We start from the raw sequence: 26415 nt of genomic DNA, 5'->3' as shown, positions 1-26415 counted from the left end.
TCTGGAAAGTTAGCGATTCAATCTTTATTAGGTCTGCAAAGACTTACCAAAAATAGGTTAATATAACAAAAAACAGATCTCATTCTTAAACCATACAAAACCACATAGCATCACACTTTAATACTGTTGATTACTCTCTGAACATTCGTGTATGACGCCATTCGTTTACAACACAACAGAACAGAGAGAGGAAATTTCATGGACCGACCAAAACACCATTCAAAGCCTCCAAGACTCAAACTCTGCACTGTTTGCCTTGACATCACTCTGAATGTGGACGCATACTTGTAAATGTGGAGTTAATGCAGAAAACTTTGGCACAATAGATATTCTGTCATCAAGAAAACTGTAAGCAAAATGTCCTCGCGGGTTTTAGTGCATGTTGAGCATATTGTAATCCGCTGAAGGAGCGAAGAGCGGCGCGGGAAAGAAAAGAAGCACTGGGGAGTTTGATTGATGCGTGACGAGAGGAGGGCGGTGGGTCAGTGGAGAGGAAGGGACGGGGCACTGGTGCAGTTTGTTTTAGGGCACGAGCACCTTGTAAGGGCTGCCGGGGATGTTGTCGTCGCCCCATTTGACGATGACGGTGTAGCTGCCCTTGTCCTTGACGGTGTAGGTGACGTTATACTGCTTGTTGCCCATGTGCTTGACATACACCTCCTCGCAGGGAGTCTGGGGTCCGTGAACGCCCACCATCAGCATGTTGATACCTGAGAGGAGAAGTAAGAGGGGGATTTATTGAGCGTGGTGGACAAAAGCTGCATATACAGTACATATATGTGTGTGTGTGTGTGTGTGTGTGTGTGTGCGTTGTGTTGGCTTTAAGAATGAAATGATTAAGGGGAGAAACACCCCAGGCAAAAACATGCACTGGTCAATTTTGAGATTTTGCTTCCATAACATGTCTTCTTTCAGACTAATGGAAAGAAAACATTCAAAATACACAAATTTAGGTGTTTTTATTTTACTACTTTGTCTATTTGCGGCTGTAGATTTTTCATTTAACATTCCTCTCTATATTCTGAAGGTTTTTACAGAGGCGTTTGTTCATATATCATTCATAGCCTGATTTATGGAACATTTTATCCCTAAAAACATAGCAAAAATTGATTATTTTTTTTATGGCTGTTGGCAGTATTTTTTGATTTATAGAGTGATAAAAAGAAATATACCAAATTCCCTCTGTAAAAACCTTTGACTCTAATATGTCAACAAAATGAAACAAGAATTTTAAACCTGGCTTTATCCAATGTTCAGATTTCTGTTCTGCAAATTAGCACATATTTCATAAAATAATGCATCATTTACATAATTTGGTTCCGTATCTGCTGGATGCTGCTGGCAATTGTTTGCTAACACATTCACCATAACTTTATAAGGTGATAATATGTCAGTGTTGTGTTTACAGCTTTTTCTGTTGCCCAAATGTGTGTGTTTTTTACTGTATGAACATAAGATCTGTCAGTCTGTTTCTTTATCTGACCAACTCACCTGCTTTGCTGCAGTCAACTGTAAAGTTGTTTTTCTGTCCGACCACAGCCTGGGACAGCCCCGCTCCACGACAAACCACCATGCTGGCATCAGATGCCAGTTTTGTTGAGGTGGTGGAAGAGGAGGAACTGGAGCTGTAGGCACCGCCCACTTTGGAGGTCTTTGTGACGGTTTCGACCAAGACGGACGAGGTCTCATGGAGACTGTGTCCCCCTGACAGCCGGGCGCCTATAGGACAGGGAGAGACAGAGAGAGAGTTCATTTAATGTCATCATGGCTGAGCTCAAATAGGAAAACATTTCTTCCAGGACTCATGGGGAATTCTTGAAAGTCACATTAATAAAGAAAATTGAATTCACCAAGTAGTGACAGCAGGAATGTACTGTATCAGTGTAGTGCCAGAGAAAGACAGCTTTTATGTTAAGATGTACACCGAGCAGTATGAACAGAGATGACATAACATTTTAATGACTTCCACACTTGGTTTTTCAGATGGACATTCGTTTCATAATCGAGACACTTGTCATGTGAGATCCACGGATCAGATGGGAGCGTGACTGTTGAGCAAACCTGTGATTTTAGCTTTGAACGGACTGCCCACGATGTGCTGTGGCCCTCCGTATTTAATGGTGATGAGATAGTTGCCGGGCGCCATGGGCGTGTAGGTGATCTTGTAGCCTTCGGGACACTCCCGACAGTCCATCTTGACCTTGGACGGCCCGTCGATGTTGACCGATAGAGTGGAAGAGCCGGCGTTGCAGGTGTTGACCACGAATTCTGAGGGTGAACCTGGAAGAAAGAAGGCAATGCAGAGAGAGATGAAAAGACCGCTCAAGGAAACCATGCTGAAAGTGGTGCATATTTGTCGAGGTGGTGGTGGTGATATCTACCTGTGGTTCCTCCCTGCAGTCCAAGGCCGTGTGCTGTCACCATGCCGGGGTCTCCAGCAAGCCCCGGGTCTCCCACTCGCACGTTAAAGGGGCTTCCAGGAATGTGGCATCCGTTGAACTTGACATCTATGGAGTGGACGCCATTCTCCCGTGGAATGAAGCGGATTGTACTCTTGTCTGAACACAACACAAGTGGATATATTACTCCTAAATGAAGCTTACAGATTAAAAGAAAGCAGAATTCTCTGTCTTATGAGACTTTGTACTACAAAGTGAGGTCAGTGCGTACCGCTGTCCAGCTCAGTGACATAGCATTCCTCAGAAGAGCCAGAGGGGGTGTGGACTTTGGCGTCAACCACACCTCGAGCCCCGTTGCGCTGCACCATGAAGGACGCCTCTTGGTTTACCTTAGAGCCCTTCTCCTGTAAAAAGACAGGGGAGAATATGATTAGAATATGTGTGTGTGTGTGTGTGTGTGGCCGCACCTCGAGGGACACAAAGTGTGTGACTCATCACGCCTGAACGAGAATAGATCGAGCGGTTGGGTGTGAGAGGCAGAAAAGGTCAGAGTTTACAGCGAGGCGTTCAGTGTTTTTGCCCTACAGGCGGACGAGCGGTCCTACCAGACATAAGAGGCAGTGTGACATTTTAAACGCTGGTCTGATATTGCACTTCACCTGGCTTCTAGTGGTCGGAAAGCACTCTGAAGTGGCATTTCAGTCAACTCAAAATACATGTTTTTAGCATCGTTGTCAATTGTAATGGAAACTGTGAAAGCAAATAAAACAAGTGAGGAGCGAGGAGAGCGATATTGTGAGCTGTCACGGGTATCTTTAAGAGTCTTTATCTTCTGCTCGCTGTTTTCTTTTGCTTTTGTCCTCTCCGACAGAAACACAATCACACAGCCTCGCTGACTGACTGCCCACACATAGCACAGCTTGTGTTGCCCCACATTAGCAAGGGACAGTTAATCCAGCCCTTCATCACCGGCCAGCATCGCAGTATTATAGTGGTGGATACTGCTCCAACACTGGCATTCAATTACACTTCAAGGGCAAAGTGCTTTTAGACCGAAATATCCACAGCCACTCAAACATTATGTTACGCGCAATCTGTTATATTCAACCCTGATATTTTGTGACCGTGTGTGTCTGCCGTTGTTTCGTGCAACAAATTAATGCGGCTTTTGTCGAATCTGTGTGTGTGTGTGTGTGTGTGTGTGTGTGATCTTACCTGAAGGCTTGTGACAGTGAGCCTGCGGGCCTCGTCTGACAGCGTAGCAATCGGAACGATGAATGGGCTGTCAGGGATGTGCTCGTTGTTGAACTTGATTGACACCTCGTAGTCACCTGGGGAAGCAGACAGGTTATTTGCTTTCACTATCAAATGAACTGGAGGAGGTACGGAAGAATTACTAAAAAGTTGAGCAATTTAGAGACAAAAAACATTCAAATGAGGGAACTTCTACACAAAAGTTTTACCTGGTTCTTTCACTATGTAGGAGACGCCGCACGAGCCGTCCTTCCTATCCTCAAAGGAGATTTCAGCCTTGCTAGGGCCCTCTACGGCGATGGACAGACCGCCAGCACCTGCCTCTCTGGTCCAGATACTAAATTCAGCTGGAGAGGGTGAAAACAAAGTTTCAGCTTAAGTATCAACACTTCATGAAACATTCAAACTCCTGTCTTGAATGGTATTCGGAGCAGGGCTGTGTATTTGCAAGAATCTGGCAATACGCTACGTATCATGATACTGAGGTAACGATTCAATATATTGCAATATATAAGGCGATTTATTTAAATTTCATTTTAGGAAAACTGTCCTAGTATAAAAAACTCACCAGAAATAAACCATTTTAGAATAGGCAAAAATACACATTGAAAAAAACTGAATGTATTTTGCCCCAAACTGCTACAACCTCCGAAATATCGAATAGCGGCTGGGCCCAACAGCAAGCCGTCAGATTTTAAGAGGTTAATTAAAATCGATACAGCATTTTGGAGAATTGATACAGTATCGCACAACATAATATCGCGATACTCATGTGTTGCAATATTTTCTTACAACCCTAATTTGGAGATCTACGTCCACACAGTGAACTTACTAGGTGCTGCAGCCACGCCTCTCTGCAGACCAGGTCCTCCTGCACGGACCTTGTGGGATCCTCCCTCCCCCATGGGCCCCACGGTGAACTGGAAGGGGCTACCGGGGACGTGTTGATCTCTGTACTTGACGTTGACAGTGTGGGGTCCCATTTCCTGGGGGATGAAGCGCACGCTGTATGTGCTGCTCCCTCCATCCACGATGTCGGCATCCACTGTCTTCCCACTGGGGCTGGTCACCTGAGCCGTCATGGCCTGAGAGCCGCCCTCAACTGGATGAGGCACAGAGGACGTGTTTAGATACAAACAAGACATTTGCACATGATATATAACAAATACAACATATATCCTTGATTGGACAGTTTAAGCTAAAGCATACAAGTTTCACACTTCACTCTCTCTCACCCTCTGGTCTGGCAGCAGTGATGCCAGCAAAGCTGCTGAGGCTCTCTCTGCCCAGAAAGTCTCCAAAAACATCCCTAAAGGGGCTTCCTCCTCCGCCCATCTGGGTGCTCTCCTCCACCCGTACCTCCCTCTTGGTCTCTCCACCGCGGGTTTTGCTAATCTCCGTGCGCTCGGTGCGGGTGTAGGTGTGGCTGCTGCGGGTGAATGTCCTGGTCAGCCTCTCCTGAGCTGAGACCATCTGGAACCAGTTTCCTATGGCGAGGAGAAAGCATTGAGAATACAAACAGGAGTTCATTTATGTTAAGATGGTTAATCGCTGCCCTCTGACTGGCTCCTGAGCTCACCTGGGATCTTGAGATTAAGGCCACATGTGCTGCCCACTGAGGCGATAGAAGACGCCTGTCTCTTTCTAGTAATACTCTCCTTCATCCTTCCTTCTCCGGTCACCTTTACTGTGAAAGGACTTCCTGGAGGACACAAACAGATATACATATATACAAATTATATATATATTTGTTTTATTTTAAGGCAAGACACTACAGGGAAAAATATTTTTTTCATGCATTGGTCAATTTTGACATTTTCGGCTATTTTGCTTCTATTACATGTTTTCTTTTAGACTGGTGGAAAGAAACCATCCAAAATACACATTTAGGTGTTTATTTTACCACTTTGTCTATTTGTGTCTGTAGATTTCTTCTAAATTCACCAAAAGTTAGCATTAGATAATGCCTCATTTGCATATTTAAACATGACATTTCATATCTATTAGTTCTTTTTTTTTACCCTATTCATCGGTAGTGCCTTGAAAATGTATGAAATTTTACAATACATATCTTTAAAGGCCGTTTTCTCAAAAATGATTTTTTTCTCACTCTGAGCCAGAAATCTTCACTTCTGTAGCACTTAAATACATCAAACTCTCCAGTTTCATATTCTGACGGTTTTTACAGAGGGGTTTGTTCATATATAATTCATAGCCTGATTTATACAACATTTTACCCCTAAGGACATGAAGAAAATAGTTTTTTTTTATGGCTGTTAACAGTATTTTTTGATCTATGGAGTGATTCCTTCTGTAAAAACCTTTGATCCTAATATGTCAACAGTATTACATTAATTTTTAACCTGGTTCTATCCAGTGTTTAGATTTCTGTTCAGGAAATGTATGCAAATGAGCACATATTTAAGATAATGCCACATTTGCATATCTAAACATATATTTTCAGAAAACTTGTATTACAAAAAAGAATTGTCTTAATGTAAGTAATCAACTGTGGGAGTTTCATGGTGCTATCTATTTGTTTTACCTTATTCACCTGGGGTGTCTCCCTTTAAGATGTCAAATACTTAAATGAAAGATTCTGACCTGGGATGTGTTTTTCTGCAAACTTGATGTTAACAATGTAACTCCCAGGTTCTGTTGGACAGTAGGTAACTCTGCACGTCCCGTCCTCCACATCTTCACAGTTGATATCGACTTTGCTCGGACCCTCGATTGACAATGCTAGACCTCCGTAACCTAAAGGAAGAAGAGAAGTAGAGAGAAGTTGAAAACGTATGTGTTGCCTTTGTATTTCTTTGCGACCGTGCTTGCCGTGAAGGTTTAAACATACTGTCTCTAAATCTTACCTGCGTTCCTTGTGTCCACAAAGAATTCAGCCATTTCTAAAGTGCGTGCCTCCACCAGGCCTTTACCGAAAGCCTTCACTCTGCTGGCCTCGCCAATCTCTGACTGGCCGACCATGATTTTAAAAGGGCTGTTGGCCACGTGCACGCCGTTCTTCCTCACGCTCACTTCATGCTCGCCAACCTCCTTAGGGGTGAAAGAAATACCTGTGAAAAAGGCAGAGAGGGAAAAAAATCAAGACAAAGAGCCAGACAAATGAAATGTAAATGCATTCAACCTCTTATCTACCCTCTACTCTTCTTGTTATTTTGTAGCTCTGGCAAATGGATATCTCACCGAGGTGTCTGTTGGGTAGTCTCTTGAGCAGGCAGGGCTCCTCGTTGCCTGATGGTGCTCTGATACTGGCAGTCAGAGAGCTCAGATCAGTCTCTGTGATCTTCAGGGACACGTCGGCCGCCGTGCCGACATTCAGCTGTGATGTCCTGGTTATGGCGTCATCCCCTTGACACAAAAAAGGTGGTTTAGATGTTTGTCAACCCCTAAAAGCTGATTTATAATACAGACATCCACTATAATATAAAAAAGTCATTCTAGGGGGGAAATGATTTATTTCCTCACCAGTGATCTTAGCAGTAAAGGGACTGCCAGGAATGTGCTTGTTGTCAAACTTGACGATGATGTTGTAGTCTCCAGGAGCTGTGGGCAGGTAGGACACGGTGCAAGTACCGTCTTTGTTGTCCTTACAGGTGATCTCGGCCTTAGAGGGACCCTCCACTGCCAGCGACAGACCACCTGAGAGATACAGAAAAAAACACAGATTCTTACTTTTCTGCGGTGTAGTAAGGGTTAACTGTATTACCACAGATCAACAGTGAAATAGCAAATATCACAAGGAAATAGAGGTAGAATGATTAATCTGTTTGGTCGATATAATGTTTTACAAGTATCGTTATCGGTGCACAGCCGCCACCAGTCGCACTGGGAAGTACAATACCGCATATCAAGGTAGAGGGGGAGAAAAAAAGTGATGAAATGAAATCGCACAATTTAGGATCCTTACCCTGGGAATATGCACCAACATTAATGGTTTGCAAGAGCATTTAATAATACTGCCCTATGTCCCTTCCTGCACTCTGAGATCCTTGGATGTGTCATTCCTTGCAGTTCCAAGGTCCAGATTCATACACAAAGGTGATAGAGCCTTTGCAGTCAGGGCACCTATAATATGGAATGACCTGCCTGAGGAGATCAGGGCTGCAAACTCTGTCACGTCTAGAATTGCTTTTCTGTGATTTTATATATGTTTTATGACATTTTAGTTGTTTCACCCTGTGGGTTTTTATGTATTCAGTTATTGACTTTTAGTACATTTCATTATCTTTGTGTTTCAAATGTTCTCTGTCTTTACTGAAAAGCACTTTTCAGTGTGTTTTGAAAGGTGCTATATAAATAAAGGTTATTATTAATGTACGAGACGCGCAACAGAAGTAATCCTGGCCAGTCATACTGTAAGCCATAGAACAGCGCATTACACAGCACTCTTACAAATTATTAAATTCGTAGAGACAAAAAATCTTTTTTATTAAAAACGCCGTATGCAAAAGTAGCCGACTAGGCTGCGGCAGAAGTAAAGAAGATATCGGCAGATTAAAGTATGGTACAGTACCTTCTCCTGCATTCTTGGTGACCACAGTGAAAGTAGCAGCCTTGTTGACCATGCCGTAACTCAGACCTGGACCATAAGAAGTCACCACTCCGCTGTTCACAGCATCCACAAAGAACTGCAGAGGGCTTCCTATGAGGGAAATCATCAACAGTAATGAGACTGAGATCTGTGAAGAGTATCTTTTCCCGTCTTCCCCTCCTTCTAATGTGGTATGTTTCTGACCTGGAATGTGGTTGAAATCATACTTGATGTCCATCTCGTGCAGACCTCTCTCTGTGGGCTGGTATTTTATTGTGATGGTGCCATCCTTATTGTCAGTGATATGTGGGCGAGCAGTCTTGCCGGAAGGCATCCGCACCTCACCTAGAAATGACAGCGGTTCGGTGAAATGTCAGTGACCTAAAAAAGATGTTTTGTGGGCGTGTGTGTGGGTGTGTGTGTGCAGGATTTTCTTTCTGTCTGAGTGGTGTTTGTCACACCTGTGATTTCTCCTTGCTGTGGCGTGAAGGGGACGAGGAAGTTAACCGGGCGGAAGAGAGGATCCACGGTATCTCGGGGAACGACTGGCTCGTTTGAGGCCTGTCGATACAGAGAGAAGAAAAATAGTTTCTAACTGCTGAAGTAAATGTTAGAACAAGAGTGCACACAACTGTTTAATAACTCCTTTACTCACCACCACGTGGAAGGGGCTCTTAGGGATGTTCTGTCCCCCGAATCGGATGGTAATAACATATTTCCCAGGTTCGGGGGCTGTGTAGTAAATGTCAAATGTCCCATCACGATTTTCCACCACATCCATGTCCAGCTCCATCCCTTGTGGGGTCTGCACCTTACAGGTCACCTTGCCTTTCCCAGCAGCCTTGGCATCCACTGTGATAACTGTATCCTCGGAGGTCTGCAGCTTCTGAAGACTCGCTGTTAAAGGACAGAGAGGGAATAAGAATGAAGGGTGAGAAGTGCTTCTTTATAAATGTGTGGATTCTCTAGCAGTGGCACAGAAATAAAAACAAAATACTCACACACGCCATGTCCTCCAATAGAAACTGTGAAAAGAAAAAAAAATGACTTTGAATATATATATATAAACGCTTCGACTATATTATATATAGGACTGACCCGAATGCTCTGAAGCTTCGACTATTGCCATGGTAATCAACCTCCAAATCACTATTTGAATGCTTAATAACAAAGTATAAATCCCCAAATAGCCCATAAAATAAAGAATAATCCCACAACATTATTCATTATTCATATTCAACATTAATTATTATTAGTTATTCTCAGACGGATACAGTTTTATGTAGAGGTGCGTGTGTGTACAGTAGTGCAACAGCAGCCGGGTACTGAAACAGGGGAGATGGAGACAGACAGACAGAAGAGCAAGGCAGCCTGCTGCGCCGCGAAGCTTTGAATACCTTCGAATATTCCTCACTGAAGCTTCGAAGGCAAAAAAATGGTATTCAGGACAGCCCTAAATATATTATTTTTATTTATTAGAACAGTTATGTGGTTTTCTTACCTGTGACGCGACATTTGCTGGCGTCTCCTGTGGGCAGGGACTGGATGCGGTATGGAGAATAAGGAATCTCATCCCCTCCATATTTAATGGTGATGGTGTAGGGGCCTGTAGAGTCAGGTACATAGGAGACAGTGTAGGTGCCGTCCCTGTTATCCTGGATGGTTGCATTCTTTGGCTTGCCCTCTGGATCCTGTCAAAGATAATATAAGATTTAATTTAAATGATGGCTTATGGTTAAAAAAAAGGAGATTGTGTGAAAGAAAGGTAACTGAACCCACCAGAATCTGCACAGTGAGCAGTCCCTCTCCAGCATCACGAGCATCGATGGTGAACTCAACTGGCAGGCTTGCAGGCACACCTTTTGTGTCTAGACCAGGGCCACTAGCGCGTACCTTACTGGCATCATGCCCAGGCTGAGACATTACCTTGAATGGACTGTGGAGGAAGGAGAGAATATCAGTGTAATTACTAAACCCAGACCAACAAAAGACAGGAATGGGAACAGAACATTTGCTACACTTTTCTTTTTTAAAAGCCAGCAGCTAGACAGAGCGGAACTTTAATTAAGACATATCTGCACACTCTGCCAGGCTCTTTAAACTCATACTGCACCTGTGTGGGACTTCTTGATCTGCATATTTGACAGCTACAGTGTAAGGGCCGTCCTGGGCTGGGGTGTAGTGGACTGTGTGGGTGCCATCGCCGTTGTTCTTCACACCAACTGGCTCCACAGTACCTGGAAATAACGACATTATGGAAATAATCATACACCGCCAACTTGCTGTTATTTGTCAGCTTCGGACTAGGAAACGACTTCTAAACATGAGTTCTGTCAAAACATAAGCTCCGCATCACACTTTCCCCCCACACACTTTGAGAACTACTGGAGTAGTCAAACAGCAGGTCCTCACCTGTTGGGCCATAGAGTTTGACATCCAGTGGAGCCTGTCCAGCCTTGGTACAGTCCGCTGTGAAAGTCTGAGGAACGTGGGCTCTCACGCCAGTGCCCAGACCTGGACCTGAGCACTTGACCTTGCTGGGGTCCACCGGGTCCTTCACTGGAACACGGAACGGACTGCCAGGGATCGGGTGACCTCCGTAGTTGATGTTGACGTCATAGTCTCCAGTAGTGAAGGGGATGTACTCCACGCTGCAGCTGCCATCTTTATTGTCCTTGCAGGATATTTTTGCCTCTGAGGCTCCCTCGATGGTCAGGCCCAGACCTCCTGTACCAGCACCCCTGAGAGAGAAGCCGACACTTTTATTTTATTGCACATGTTTGAGATAAGTTCCCACAAATGTCTCCTTTAAAGAGTGTAAGAAAATAGCGAAACAAATACTGTAAAGATTCTCCCTAACGTTTTATCGATTTTTAATTAACCTCCGACGGCCCAAAGGGGTCCTTTAACCTCTGACCTCAAGATATGTGTATGTAAATGGGTTCTATGGGTACCCATGAGTCTCCCCTTTACAGACATGCTCACTTTATGATAATCACATGTAGTTTTGGGCAAAAACCATGCAGTTTTTTGCAAGCATTACAACTTATTTTCGCCTATTCTAAAATGGTGTGTGAATGTTCCTGCATACTGGGGTCTCTAAATAGTCTTGGCATTGCATAAATTGGAAATGACTGGAAAGCTGAGACTTCTGTAGATCCAATGAGTCCAGTTGTATTCATGTGTGATGATGTTTGTCCCTATAGTAGCCATTTCACTGTGACTTTTTTTCGCTCAGATTTTATACATATAGTGGTGTTTCTTTATAAATATAACAGTTTTCCTAAAATTTGATTTGAAAAATCGCAAGATATCACCTTGTTTACAGTATCACAATATATTGATTGTTACCCCTGTACCATGATATTTATCGAATTGCCTGATTCTTACCAATACACAGCCCTACTTTAAATGTGCTCCAACAGTACCTGGTCTCCACAGTGAAGCAGTTGGGCTGGTTGGTAATCCCTCCCTCCAGACCTGGTCCAAAGGCGCGAACCCGGGTCGGATCACATCCCTCCACCACAGACACTCTGAAAGGACTCTTGGGCACTGGCGCGTCGTCGTACTGCACCTCAATCAGATGCATTCCTGCACATACACATACAGATACAGTTCAATATTTGATGTCTCACCTCTCTGCCTGGATGTTCTCAAAGTGAGCAAATGTTTTCTGTTATTGCCGCTTGCTTTTAATTATGAGCCAGACAATTTCCCCTTTTAGGGAGATAAACATCTGTTTATTTATAAAAGACGCCATCTAAAGCGCAGACGCTCGGGTGAACGTATGAGGCATTACATCTGTTCCCTATTCATTATTCTGTTACAACATTTTTCTGACAGAGCCCTCTCAGTAGGCCTATATGCCAGATTCCCAGCAGCACTGCTATGATATTAGAGCATGTCTGGTGGTGGAGAAGTGCTCTGTGATCTCTTTGCTTTGTGTTATAGGTCTCTATTAATATCCCCTGTCATTCCCCTTCTGTACGGCTGTGTGCAGGCAGCCTTCAGCACACATACCTGCCTTGTTAAGAGCTTCTGTTCCTGAGCACACTATTTATAAAACAGAGCCTGTCTGCCTCTCAGCCTCCCTGCTCTCTGCCCCTCACATCATTGCTCCACTGCATCATTCTGTATTTATACCCCTCTCTTTCTCGCTCTTTCTTTTCCTACTCTCCTGCTTTATTCCCAAATGGCGCCCATCGCGAGCACCTGTTAGTGATTTCTCTGTCTGTCTGTGTGCTCTCTCTCAGACAGCCTATGTAAAGTCCTCTATCTATCTGCAGCAGGTTAGGTTTGTTAAAGTCAATGCTGTCTGATGCCTCTCCACCTCATGCTCCTTTGTTTGTCTGAATTAACACTGTTAAACGAAATGAAGTAATATTTTTTTTCTCCTACCATCCTCGAAAGCCGTGTACTCCACTCTGTAGGTGCCGTCTCCCTTGTCGGTGATGTGGGACTCTGTGTTGGTGCCGGAGGGGGTGATGATGTGAACCTTCACATGATTTCCTCCAACCTTGTTGAGGGCGCGAGCATCGACGATGAAGTGGGTTGTCACTTCTCTGAGGACCCCTAGAAACAGAAGAGCCCTTCAGGTGATTTGTTGCCGATGAGAAACAAGACCAAGTGGGCTCAGTCATTCCAAGACTTGACATTATAAATCCTTTATATTGATTTGTGAGCTGTTTCTGAACTAGTTAAACTAGTACATCATCATCTAGTACAGATTTGAAAAACAGTGAAGTGCCAAAGGGTTGGAAAATTACGTTTCCTATCTGATCTGCAAAGCTACGAATTTAAATGTGAAAATGATACACCTTTTTAATCTTAGTAGATTATTGTTTTAATAAAAAGAAATGTTGTATTTAACATATTTTGTATTCACTTTGACTCTAAATTCCCCCTGCTTAAACAGCCTGGGATAAAACTTAACAAAATAAGTATTTCTGTGCTTTACATAACTAATGAATAGACTAATTAACCTACCAAGAAAATGATGATCTTCTAATAATCAAACAATGTAAACACACATAAATATGGTGTTATGTTAGCAGATAATTTAAATAAAAACACAATGATGTTGCTTTTAACAGTCCGTAACAGCGTCAATAGTGTGAGTGTTGATGATCGTGAATAAACCCTCTTATTGGTTGTTAAAGGGCTGGAATAGCCTGTAGTACATACTCGGGCTGTAACTAACAATTCAAATCTCCTAATAGCTTGTGGTTTCAGAACCACAGTTCAAAAGCAAAATTTGAATTATAATTTTGCTTGAAAAATGACTTCAACTGCTTTTCTCACAAATAACTAATCAATTAATTGACTAATTCTTTCAGCATTAGTAAGTACCCTAGGTTTATTAAAAGTCTAACATGAAGTGCTAACTCCTTTTAAGCTTCTTGGTCTCGTTACCTCTGGGCTCCACTCCTGGCCCATAGACGTGCACCCCGCTGGTGTCCACAGAGGGCTCCACCTGCAGGACTTTGGGAAACTGGGGGATCATCTGGCCGCCGTACTTGATCGTGATGGTGTGCGTGCCGTGGAAGGATGGGATGTACGTAACAGAGAAGGTCCCCTCTGTAGTTTTCTGGATGTGCACCTCAGCCTTCACTCCGGTTTCTGACACAATCTCAATGGTGAGCTCGGCGTCGCCCGCCCGGGTGCAGTCCACAGTGAAAGTTGCCGGCTCTCCAGCCTTGGCCTTCTCCAGGCCCGGCCCGCTGGCCGTCACCTTGCTGGGGTCCAAGGCTGCGCGCACCGCGGCCTTGAAGGGAGAGCCGGGGATGTGCTGCTCGGCAAACAGGATGTTGATGGCGTACTCCCCGGCCTCTGTGGGCAGGTAGAACACTGAGCATGTGCCGTCACCGTTGTCCTGGCACTCAATCTTGGCCTCGCAGGGACCCTCCACAGTCAGGCCCAGCCCGCCTGCACCAGCTCCCTTTGTGTCAATGGTGAATGGAGCTGGTTTACCCACAATGCCTCCCTTCAGGCCTGGGCCAAAGGCTCGTACCTATGATGCAACAGTCAGGTTTTAGAGATGTGGTGTACAAAACATCAAATACTTGTATGTTATGTTTCACGAAGTGTAAAACTACATGCAGCTTTCATGAACTTTTACCTTGGAAGGATCAGCAGGCATCACTGCTTCGACCCCAAAGGGACTTCCCATCACCGGGTTGCTATCGTAGCTGACATCAACCTTGTACTGCCCCTCCTCTGGGGGAATATACTTGACGCTGTGAGTGCCTTTGGCTTTGTCAGACTCCAGCTTGCATGGGATTGGTCGGCCAGAGGGTGAGGTCATCTTCACACCCACGTTGCCCTGCCCACCAGCGCCCTTTGTGTTAACTGTGAACTCCTGATCCTTTCCAACCTCCACTTCTGCAAGAACAATTAACACAAAACACTTAAACTGTTGCTATTAACTATTTTTTACAAGGTACATGCAAGAGTGTAGTGTTTAGTGTTTGTAACTTACTGGTGTCTAATCCCTCCACTTTCACCTTTCCAATATCCAGAGGTGGTGCCACTGTGATGTTGAAGGGGCTCTTGGGAATGGGATCTCCTCCATGATTGACTGAAATTGCCATGTTACCCTGAAAAGTCACACGAGCGAGAATGAATATTGATGCATTATTGTGAATCATCGCTGCACCTTGCTCTAATGTTAATGGCCTTCAAACAGAGGCTTACTGTACCTGTTGAAGAGCCGTGTACTTGACAGTGTAGGAGTAATCGTGGTTATCGATGATCTCAAAGTCACGAACCGCCTCTCCCGAGCCTGATGCTGCGAAATGCACCTCAGGCTTGGCCTTGCCAGCTCCCTTTGTGTAGATGGTGAAGTGGGTTGGAGTGCCCACCTCCACGCCTGAAACACACGTTGTTTTTTTTTGTCAGTGCTACCAATCCTAGTCAAATCAAATCATTTCTATGACATCAAGGTATTGTAGTGGGTGTTTTCATATGCAAATACGTATGCATTTGGTGTGCTTGGTATTTATACTAATTCTGGTTCAGTGGATCTCACCTGTCTTGTTGAGTCCGGGGCCCTCTGCTCTCACTTTACCGGCATCATGGGACGGATCCACTTTGACTTTGAATGGACTGATGGGAATTTCCTGACAAAGCCAATCATAAAATAATCATAATAAATCACCCAAGACTAAATAAAATTCAAACTCATCAGTCCGTCTTGCACTGGAAACTGTATTCTCACCTGGTCAGCAAACAGCACCATGATGGTATATCGGCCAGCAGCCGGGGGAGTGTACTTGACAGTGAAGGTGTCATTGTCATTCTTGATGATGTCAAACTCGATGTCTGCCTCGGCAGGGCCGACCACCCCTGGGGCACACTTGATTCCAATGCTGATGTCCCCTAGTGGCGCATAGCAATGAGCACAGTTCAAGAAGGTCATTCAAAAATAGATAATCTGAACTTATAGAAGCTCCACTGCCTGGAGCTTTATTTCAAGTATATTTCATACATTTCAAATAACTTTTCTAAACTTTGTCAGTTAAGCTGCACAACTTTACTTATTCAGTTTGTTGTTCAACATCCATGTGATGTAGCACTAATTTCATTAAGATTCAACTATACTAGAAGTGTTTTTGTAACCACCCACAATATCTCCTTGTACACACTCACCTTGACCAGCCTCCCCGCAGTCCACTGTGAAGTATGTTGGCTCGTTGGCCTTGAGCCCCGTCTTCTCCACACCAGGCCCGTAGACCTTGACTTTTTCTGGATGACAGCCCTCTCCAACCAGCACCTAATGAATCCACAGTGTACTTGAGACAAAACCAGCTGGTTCAAGTGCATCTTCTGCAGTCCTCTTACTTCTGATGGAGTATCATTCGATTAAATTGACTGAGTGCAACGTAGTTATGTGTGTGAGTGTGTACATCATCACATGTCTTACCCTGAAGGGGCTGTTGGGCACATTGACGTCCCCCCAGGTGATGATGATGGTGTGTTTAATGGACTTGACAGGAGTGTACACACACAGAAATGTGCCGTCTCCCTTCTCAGTGATCTTGATGTTGATGGTGCAGCCTTCAGCGTCCTTAGTGGATACAAAAGCATGTCAGCTCTGGTCTGTATCACAGACTGTATATATAGATGGACGACCCGTGAAAAGTGAAGCCAAAATATCCCAGATACTGGAGCTGCCATCTTGAGATTTTGTCGTCATTTAGAGCCAGAGTCTAATGGAAAGTCGACATGCTAACATGACCTATACTGCACCAGCCACCAGGGGGCAATCAAGGTTTTGCCTACACTTTTGGGGAGCTGTCATGTCATCCATCTTTATATAGAGTCTACGATCTGTATACATGCAATATCAATGTTGTAATCCTATAAATGAACAAAGAAGGGTTCATGAACTGGTACCTGTGCGTAGATCTTGAGGTGAGCCTTCCCAGCCAAGTGGGCGTCAATGGTGAATTCAGTTGGTTTGTTCACAATGACGCCAGTTGGCTTCAGGCCTGGACCAAATGCTTTCACCTGCAACATTTTATCATTTTAATGTATTTTGTTTATGATCAGCAATGGCAATCTGCTTTATTGTTATACTTCTATATCTCATAGGTATATAATTCAGTGAGTGGAAATGACCTTCTCAGGGAAGACGTCATTGTCTGCAGGGAGGATGTGGGCCATGAAGGGGCTGTCCTTGATGTCCTCGTCATCACAAATGACATGGACAGCATAGTCGCCGGCCTCAGTGGGCCAATAGCGCACATCACAAGAGCCGTCACCCTTATCATCGCACTCAATTTTGGCCTGTGATGGGCCTTCGATGGAGAAGCCTAAACATCAAAAGAATTCATATTTCACATTCAGAATACATTTTTTTTTTTTTTAAATCCACTTTTCTTCTGTAAGAGCTCACATCACTCGCACATGACTCACCCAGAGTTCCAACTTCGGTGCCGATGGCCTCTACTACAAAGTCAGCAGATTTTCCCACCTTGCCCGTCTTCAGACCAGGACCCCAGGCCCTCACCTTCTGAAAACCTGCCTCCTCACCCACCTCCACTTCAAAGGGGCTGTAGCGGCACACAAGATTGCACAATATTACCAAGTGAATGTGCATTGTTAATGAATAGCTACAGGCAGCAATAGAACCCTACCTGCGTGGGATGGGCTGGCCTCCCCAGGTGATGCTGACTGTGAATTTACCAGTCTTAAGGGGGTAATATTCACATTCATACACGCCGTTTCCTGCATCTCGCACTTTCACTTGCTCCTCGGCTCCAGCTGAGAATGAATAATGCAGTCAATATGGATTCTTATCAAGTTGAAGAGACATTTTATGCATTTTGTTTATCATATGCCCATGTGAATGCTACCCCAAAGAGAATAATCCTAAAAATGTATGAGGAGGAGTGTGGCAGAGAAGAGAGAGCTGTCTGACTCACTTGGTCCTTTGACTGAGACGCTCAGCGATCCAGTGCCAGCTCCCTTGGTGAAAACTTTGAAGTCTGCAACCTCCTTCACCCTCACGCCTTTAGGCTGAAGGCCTCTGCCGGTAGCTCTGCAGGCATTTGGGTTTATCGCTGAAAGGAATAACAACAAGTGTGAAAAAAGAGAAATATTTAGCAAGGCAAACGGCATCTCAGAGTAGCCAGCAGTTAGTAGACAGCAATGTTAGTAGCAAAGACATTAAAATATCCGATTCAAGAGGGATTCCTTAAAGCTTGACTGGCAGAACCTGGGAATGAGAATGATGCTTTTTGCAGCACAAATAACACAGAGTGCAGAATGTTGAAGTGGATATTGACACATTTGAGAGCATCAAGAGAGCATCTAACAACATTTCAGTCAGTCAAAATGTTGACTGCAGGCATAAACTAAATGCTGGCTGATGCAAATTTAGTTGAGATAAAAACAAACATGTCAACGGCACAAGCAAAGATATTTAACAGAGAAGAACAAATGCAAAGTGGGACAATCTGTAAATTATTTGAACAACAATGCATTTCATCTCTCTCTGAACATAACGAAACCATCAAGCTGCAGGACGCAAGAAGACGCAGCAGGCATCGAGCCGCGGCACCATGATCTTAGAGAAAGCACAGAGGGGCATCTGCAGGGCGCGGCAGAGGGAAAGGTTTGGGGGGATCTGGCTGAGCAATGGGCGCAGACTCCTCCCAGCAAACCATACTAACTTGGGCGAGGTTTTTGGGGGGGTACCCCCTTCCCACCCTCCGCTCCAGGAGGGGTGCGCACTGACTGAGGGACTATGTGCAGTGGAGCTCCCATTGGAGGAGCAACGGATGGAGCTAGAAATGACAGATAGGAAGGGTTATGCTTTATATTGGGTGGCTGTTCCCAAGGAATATAAAGATGACTGTAGATTGTGATTGATAGATCACCCTGACACTAACAGCATGATAGGAAATCTGATTTGTCCGACAGTAATTTACAACACAGACAGATGACTTACCCTCTGCGACGTTGACAGTGAAGGGGCTCTTGGGGATCTCCTGGCCTGCGAACAGCACGTGGATGATATGAGGGCCTTCCAGCATGGGACGATAGGTGCAACGGAAAACACTGTCGCCCTTATTCTCGAGGATGAGCTCCACGGTGTCCTTTTTGCCCTGTGGATCAATGATTACCACGCTGACGTCGCCGTTGCCAGCACCTGAGTGTGACAAGAAAATGATCACAGGTTAAAGTAGATGCTGTAGCTTTAGTCTCTCTGAGAAAACCCCAGGGATTCGTTTGACTTTGTATGAAAATACTGCAAGCCTTTCATTAAATCACATTGTTGTCTGCATGTGTACATAAGTAAAGTGGTTGAATTGTCCATACTAACCAGCTGTGTAGATGTCAAAGTAGGTGGGTTTGTTGGCAACATTGCCTGTAGGATCCAGACCTGGACCCCTGGCATGGACTTTGCTGGGGTCGCCCAAATCCTTTGCTACATTCACTGTGTAGGGGCTCTTGTCAATGTCCTGACCAGCAAACAGCACTTTCACCTAATGAGAAAAAAAAAGCAAAACAAAGTTAATACCCCTTTAAATAGAGTGGTTTGTTCATGTTGTGCTGAGTGATGTGTGGGCTTGGTTTTACCTTGTGAACACCCTCAACTTTAGGGACATAGGTGACCGTGTAGGACCTGTTTTTGTCCTTGTTGGGTTTAACTTTAGCCTGGAGAATAAGACGACAAAGTAAGAGAGGGTTAGATTAAAGAGGATCTATTATGCTCCCCCGCAACCCCACCTCCCAAAAAGCCCAGTCTGCTCTGATTGGTCCTCTGTTGTGATTTGTCAACTGAGTAACTCCCTTTTGCATGGACTTTGGGCTTTGTAACTTTGCAGATCTTTTACATGCACAAACAAACTATATAACACATTAAAGGGAAGGGAAAAAGCACAAAAGGTCCTGTTTAAATATCAAATGATACACTTTGCAAAACTTTGAAACTTAGCAGGACTATATGTGTCTGTCAGGTCTAACTTGCCTCCTCTTTGTGTCCCTCAGGATCCTCCACATAGACCAGGACCTCACCGCTTCCAGCTTCCAGAGTTTCCACAGTGAACACGGCTGGTTGCAGCACCTTGTTGCCTTGAGGCTCAATACCTGTAATGTCAATACAGAGACTTAGGGTGTGGTGATATATTCTGCAAGGTTTGGAGCAATGTAACGTTCTAACACAACAGGCAACACATTCATACTGTTCATATGAACTGTTGTAAACCGTGTTGGGCTACCCACCAGGTCCATAGGCTTTGGCCTTGTTTGGGAAAAGATTTTTGGCCTTGAGAGGAGCTCCAGGCTTCAGCTTTGCCTTGGGGAACTGAGACAGGTAGGTCATCACCGAGTGCTCATCCACATCTGGGTCCACAATCTCCTCAGGGGCGATCACCTATACAGCACAGAAACACAACCAGCAAAACAGAGGTGAATAATGTGCGTGAATCGGTTGGGTCTTAATTGAAAAACATAATCAACATAAAAGGTAAAGTCCTGTTTTTAGGCAACATCCATGACCATGACTATAAAAACACCATAGCCTAATTTGTGTTGACACATTTATATTGACTGTATTTCTAAGAAGGGTTTGGTCGACTCTTCATACAACTTTCCCTCATTAAGCATAGTGCAATGGGATTTAACAAGGATTACATTTATTTATTCCCCCCACCTCTGACTCCCTTCCAGCACTTGTTTGCCCGTCTATCACAGCGTGGCACAAAGCCAAGCTCCACGCTGGTTATATTTAACCCCAGGACAGCGGGGTTAAGGATTGTTGCATTCAATAAGCCAGCCAGGGGGATTTAGCCTGAGCCAGACCTTTCTCACATCTCCTTAACACCACCACACTGTACTCCAGCCCCCGAGGCCTGCAGAGCCATGACACACAGCCCCCGGCTATCTCACCAATGCTAAGCCTCATGGAAAACAGCTAACCCTGTGCCTTAGACAAACAAGTAAACAACCTGCATAGAGCACATTACAATAAAGGGACTCAGAGTCTTGCAAACAGGAATGGAAATATGGTATATTGGCTCTGTTCACATTGTTATTCTGATGAGCGCAGGCATATTTACACCTCTGTTTCAGGGGCTGGCTCGGAAAGGTGTTCAGAAATCTCACACCTCCACAAATTCATGAATCTACTAAATAAAACTCCTACAAACTCACTTACTGGGAGCTACAATAAAGTAAATGGAAATATTAGAAGTGAGATGGGTAATAAATATTTCATGATACCCTCCAGCATGATCTCCCTGGAAAAACACTGGGCTCCGTATCAGACACAGCGCTGTCTTTTTTTCTCCAGTTCAGTATTGCCTCGGGTGTATGCACATGTGGTGAGGACTGTTTTCATTTGCATATGTGTCTTGCAGCTTGCTTTAAACTGCTTGGAAAATGATTGGTGCTTACTGGATGTGTATCCACCGAGTATAAACCCTCAGAAAACAGAGAAGACACCTGCTTATCTTGCTGTATCGTCTTATGATATCAACCCAACCCATCTGGCACCCAGCTGAGTTATAGCAAACTAAAAAGCACATCGTGCATCTTACCTGAGGCACGCCCAGCCATTCGTCAGCCTGTTGCATGGCTTCTCTGGCATTCTCCACAGGCTGGTTCGGGTCCCACTCAGCCCAGTCAGGACACAAACCTAACAGAGTGCAAACAGGACGATTAGACAGAGAAATGCAGGCAGTGTCACACTGCTGCTGTTACTATAATAAGGCCACATAAGAGCTGTCACTACTATCTGTCTAACACCTCCAACTACAACGTCGCATGACCCTTACCCACGCTGCTCTGCTCCAGTGAATCCACAATGTGTGACAATAGAGGTCCCTCGACTGTTCGAAACGCTCTGGCACTTTCACCGAGGCTAAAGCTAGCCTCGTGCGTGCTGCTAATGCCTAAATTGGATTAGTGTTGGTGATGGAGTGGCCGCTCACTCAAAAGGCCCATACAGGCACACCGTAGAATACTATTATCCAATTAATATAGACACAGTATTAACAGGGTTGAGTTTATGTGCATCTGCAAGGGAGGAGTGTGCAGTGAAAGAATTATGCAGAGCTGTCAGTTGGGAGGCACCAGGGTGGGCCTTTCCACCATGGTACTATGGGAAATCTTCAAAGTGATGTCAGCTCTACCACGTAGTTCATAATGCAACATCGCTGTAACACCAAAACAGGCGGACGTATGCTATAGTATAAGAAAATACTGGATATATTAACAGAAGTTGTGTCTGCCTGTCAGATAGTATAGTGGTTTCTTTCTCCCTGGTCTGGCCAATTAACTTGTTTTGCACATTTGTATCTGAATTAAAAGCAGAGCGTCTGTGTTTCAGAACAGAGCGAGTTTCGTCAGTCACCCTGCTGTTTGGTATTAGCTGATGAAACAACACAACCTTGTATGGTCAGTGCTGCAGCGCAGTGTTTGAAAGATGCGTCTCGGCAGATCAATGGCTCATATAAACACAGTTAAACACGGCGTTCTGCACTCCTCTTGCTACTCCTCCACCTTCCGCTCTGTGAAAGCCCAGCTAGGGGAGTAGGGGACTCTCTAATGTTCAGAGTTGGAAGCAGTACCCTGAACTGGCAGTGACTCAAACTGTGGCCTTGTGGTCCTTGGATCTGTGGCTTAGGCACCTCCCTGTGACAGATAACTCTGCATTTTGATGCGGAGCCAAGCATCCCCCCTTGACAGAGGAGGAGGAATGGTGCCCAAATTTGGGGGTGTTGTGTAGCAGTATGGCTATAAACACTAAAGCCGGGGCCTCGGGGCCCGAGACACAGTGAGAGTGAAGGCTTCAGTCATTGTGGGACAGCTGGCAGGGACGTCCCCCCCCGGCCATCAGCAAGCCATCTACAATCCTCTGACCCTACCTGCTCTCCAGAGACAGATTACACTAGCTCACATCTGAATCTGAATGTGTGTGAGTATGTGTGAGAGATATACAGCCCTCATTTCTAGATTAGGAGCAAAGGAGACAATCTCCTGAGGAGGTGATTCTGTTTCTGATACACTGACTGACACATGCCTGACCCCAACCTCCATAGCAACCAAGGAAAACCGCTATATACAACAAGGCTTTTAACAGCCACAGCACGTAGTTTGACTCAGCACTTCTTCCTCTTACTGTAGACTCGGCTGATGCTGCTACAACACTTTCTTACCAGGGGCACAGTTGTCAACCAGAGCTCCCAGGGCTTTGCCGTCCCGCCAGTCCCGGTTGAAGTTGTGGATGGGCAGCTGGGGCACCTTGTTCTGAATCCAGCCCAGCAGGCGCTGTTTGGGGGTCATCTTCTTACTCTCCTCTTCATCCTCGTCGTCCCACATGGGCATGGAGATAGAGTAGTGGAGGATGAGAGTCCAGATAAGACCCAGGATCAGCTTTAGATTCCCATCCACAATGGCTTTGCTATCTGTAGTTGCACAGCAGAGACAAAAGAGGATTTATAACTTCCAAAAAGTTCACATGATGCCCTACAGTATTTGACGGTTTACTAGTTAACTGCATCTTCCAGCTGTATTTTCATTGTTAATTGGTCTTCCGGGGTGATTGTGCAATCTACTAGTAAATTGGTTTGCAGTCTGTTTATTGTTAGCACTAACAAGGCACCCCAAAGCTAAACCACAAGACATAAGATCTATACATAAGTGTATTATATCAAAATAGTTTTTCCTTGCTGTTTTGCAGTTGACCAGAAATACAAACACTGATGATTGACTGCTGAGGAGACAAGAATGTAATGCTCCTCGCTGCTTCCCCCCGAGCCCCCTTTCTCTCAGACAGCTGTCTGGCTGAGGACCCCTGACAATCTGTCATCCAGTCACAATGGCACTCTGAAGACAGTGACAGCTGAGGACATGTGGAAGTGGATCCCTCTCTGCATAAACACCACTTGGATATCAATTACATGCAAAACTTGTAGCAGCAGAGTGCGATAAATCAAATAGGTGCGGAGATTAGATTCATTGACAGCGAGCACGCAGCTCATTTCCCTGAAGTTCTCGGAGGAAAAGTTTGTCAAATAGGCCGTTTCGAATCCACCTTAATTTAGAAATCCAGCCATTTAAATGAACCTCTGAGGAGCGCTTGACTTTAATGTTTCATCGACTAATCTGGTGCGATACACTCCACTTAATTCAGTAAGACTTTAATAACGAAGGGGTTTTGATGCCAGCTGTTTATCACAAGACTGTTTTATTATTGAGACTATTAATCTTTTGCATAGATGAGTGCCTCCTATCAGAGTTTGATGTGTCGCCGTTTGACTGGCATAGGCAGGTGGCACAACGTGGCACAGTGTGGTTTTGATCCCGCCATGTTCGGATTTAAGGGCAACTGTGTGCTCAAAGAGACATCCATCAAATGGTATCTAGTTACACACTGTGACATATGTGCGACTAAAAGCCTGCGGTGATTTTTTTAGTGTCTCTGGGTCACTGTAATGAGACCGAGACATTATCTTAAGAGGGCTGCGTTGACCCACTACAGCTGCATGGAGCAGAGAGGAAGTAAAATGCCAGGACTTCTATTATCACGCCCTGTTTCTGTCAAAACAGTCTGACCTGGTGTGTGTGTGTCTGCACCGCTGGGACAACGGTGCCAGCCACACACTAAGTCCTAGACAAAATATCCTGGACACACTCTGCAGACTTTGAGGTGATAGCTGTGATAGTGACCTTTGCCCTTCTGTGATCGCTAGGAGATTTGAGCTGGCCATTGAAACACACTCGGAGTATATTCAGGTCAGGTTGGACACACTGTGGCCTTCACAGTGCGACGGCCAAAGCTTCAGCCACGCCGGGAATTTCACTCAAGTGTGTGGCAGGATCATTAGTCACCAAAACAGAAAAAATACTCTGTCAGAGTTTTAATAACTTTTCTCCTACATGAATTGTGGGCTTGTCTACAGGTGTATAATTGAGCCATAACTCTTCATCTTACAATATCGGTGCTTTTCGTGTTAGGCTACTAGTTTCTCCTCAGTTATTATTAAATGTGTCTCAGAGGTGGCATAGTGAAGTCCTCTTCTGGTGGCTCTGTGGATGTGACACATATCCACAACAATTTATTGTAGCTTCAGCTATCTGTATCCCGCAGTCTGATCCCCAAATCCCTCCAGAGTTAATCCTCACCCCATAGGAGCTGCTGATGGCTTCGGACAGCAATGGGCTGTCAGCGTGAGTCGTTCTGACCCCTGACCTGACAGAGTGTGCCTGTTTGTGTATAGAGCGGTGTGTGTGTGTGTGTATAGAGCGGTGTGTGTGTGTGTGTGTATAGAGCGGTGTGTGTGTGTGTGTGTATAGAGCGGTGTGTGTGTGTGTGTATAGAGCGGTGTGTGTGTGTGTGTGACCGCTGTCCACATATACGCATAAATAGTGTCATTCTCATTAGCACGGTCCTAGTGAATTTCCAGCCCATAGTTTACCACATTGCTGCAGCTTAAGCATGCTATAGAGCCGCTCGCCCTTGGCCCTGACACAAGTTAATGACCTCAGTGGCACCTCTTCAGCAACTTTCCAATAAGCTGTTGACCCCGGATCAATACAGTTGAGAGGCCTGTGAAAGCCATGTCTCACTGCTGGCTGATGATAAAATGCCAAGAGAGCAGCTACTGAATGTGTATGTGTCTGTGAAGGTATGACAGATTAAAAAAAAATATCAAAAGACCTGCTTTTAAATATAAACGCTCTGCATCTTATTAGGCACACTGTCATAAAGTCATAATTGTTGTTTATTTTTTTTATTTAACCAGGTAGTACTCATTGAGATTAAGAATATCTTTTGCAAGAAAGACCTGGCCAAGACAGCAGCATTTAAACATACATTAAAGTTTAACTTAACTTAAGTTATAACTTGTTTCTACCTAATAATAACTTTTTTTATGTTTTGCATTTGACCACTGTTGTTGTTTTCTAGACTTACCAATGGAGACCAGTTTGATGTGCTCTCTCTCCAGGAACTCCAGTGCCACAGACACATTCTCCAGTTTCATCTGCCTGAAGTTGGGTCTGGTGTGGTGCTTTCTGTACATCTTCTTCTGGCTCAAAACCTCCAGGAGTGAGATGAGCTTGAGCCCGTCAGTAAATTCCCTCTGCAGGTCGTTGATGGTCTTGTTGACGCACTTGAGGTGCTCGTTGCACCACCTGGTGAAGGTGTTCTGCTGGATCTTCTTCCATGGTGCGTCCTCGGCCAGGTCCTTCTCCGTAGCCGGCATCTCGTCCTCCTCCTCTTCTCCAAAGTCGGTGGCCTGGTAGTACTGTGGAGGCTGCTGCTGGTCGTCGCCGTAGTTGTTGCTCATCATGGTGGCGTTTTCCGTGTCCACTTTTATACCTCGGGTTGACACTTATGTGTTGAATTGTTGCGCTCGGCAGCAGCAGAAAACTTTCGCAGCTCGATGGCAAAGCGAGAGTTCAAACTTGGGGGGAGTTTAAAAAAGCAGCCTGGAGATTTTTTTTCAGACGCACTTGTGAAGAAACCACTTAATGTCAGGACAGTGATCGATTCAAATATCCAGATTTACAGCTTGGTCGTCCGCTTTTCTTTTCTTTTCTTTTTTTTTTTAATTGTCACCCTCTTGACAAGTCGCTCCTCAGGCAGGTGAGCTGCAGCAGCGTTTGTTAAAGTTTAACTTTGACTGCTGTGAAGAGTGAAAGAGTTGGGTATATAAAGGACCCGGGGACACGTCACTCAGCGGCTGTGATCATAGTCTA

At 44.8% G+C, this 26415-nt stretch overlaps 1 protein-coding gene across 2 annotated transcripts; it reads right to left on the bottom strand.

Annotated features, from left to right (window-relative positions):
- Positions 1-26270, bottom strand: LOC141766018 (filamin-C-like). Of its 2 annotated transcripts, XM_074632444.1 has the most exons (47): positions 25628-26254; positions 22869-23117; positions 21249-21346; positions 19933-20083; positions 19679-19797; positions 19288-19365; positions 19031-19193; positions 18656-18856; positions 18378-18491; positions 17628-17765; positions 17340-17466; positions 17119-17255; positions 16822-17015; positions 16597-16710; positions 16124-16267; positions 15850-15973; positions 15419-15579; positions 15230-15320; positions 14901-15070; positions 14681-14798; positions 14321-14583; positions 13615-14212; positions 12601-12774; positions 11631-11793; positions 10615-10943; positions 10316-10439; positions 9982-10138; positions 9704-9893; positions 9204-9227; positions 8858-9099; positions 8664-8763; positions 8407-8547; positions 8185-8313; positions 7137-7310; positions 6855-7019; positions 6521-6724; positions 6258-6410; positions 5233-5355; positions 4889-5140; positions 4486-4755; positions 3863-4000; positions 3615-3730; positions 2671-2803; positions 2382-2558; positions 2062-2280; positions 1492-1719; positions 1-710 (listed from the first exon to the last, which is right to left on the bottom strand). In XM_074632444.1, exons 1-47 carry the CDS (start codon positions 26004-26006, stop codon positions 523-525), a joined length of 8244 nt encoding a protein of 2747 aa, XP_074488545.1. In that variant the 5' UTR covers positions 26007-26254; the 3' UTR covers positions 1-522. The 2 variants fall into 2 exon arrangements, with proteins under 2 accessions (XP_074488545.1, XP_074488546.1); XM_074632445.1 differs by lacking the exon at positions 18378-18491 and having other exon boundaries at positions 25628-26270.
- Between the last annotated feature and the right edge of the window lie 145 nt (positions 26271-26415).

The sequence above is a fragment of the Sebastes fasciatus genome, chromosome 4 (genome assembly GCF_043250625.1).
Source record: "Sebastes fasciatus isolate fSebFas1 chromosome 4, fSebFas1.pri, whole genome shotgun sequence".
In the NCBI taxonomy this organism is placed as follows: domain Eukaryota; kingdom Metazoa; phylum Chordata; class Actinopteri; order Perciformes; family Sebastidae; genus Sebastes; species Sebastes fasciatus.
This window is presented reverse-complemented; position numbering and strand designations above follow the sequence as displayed.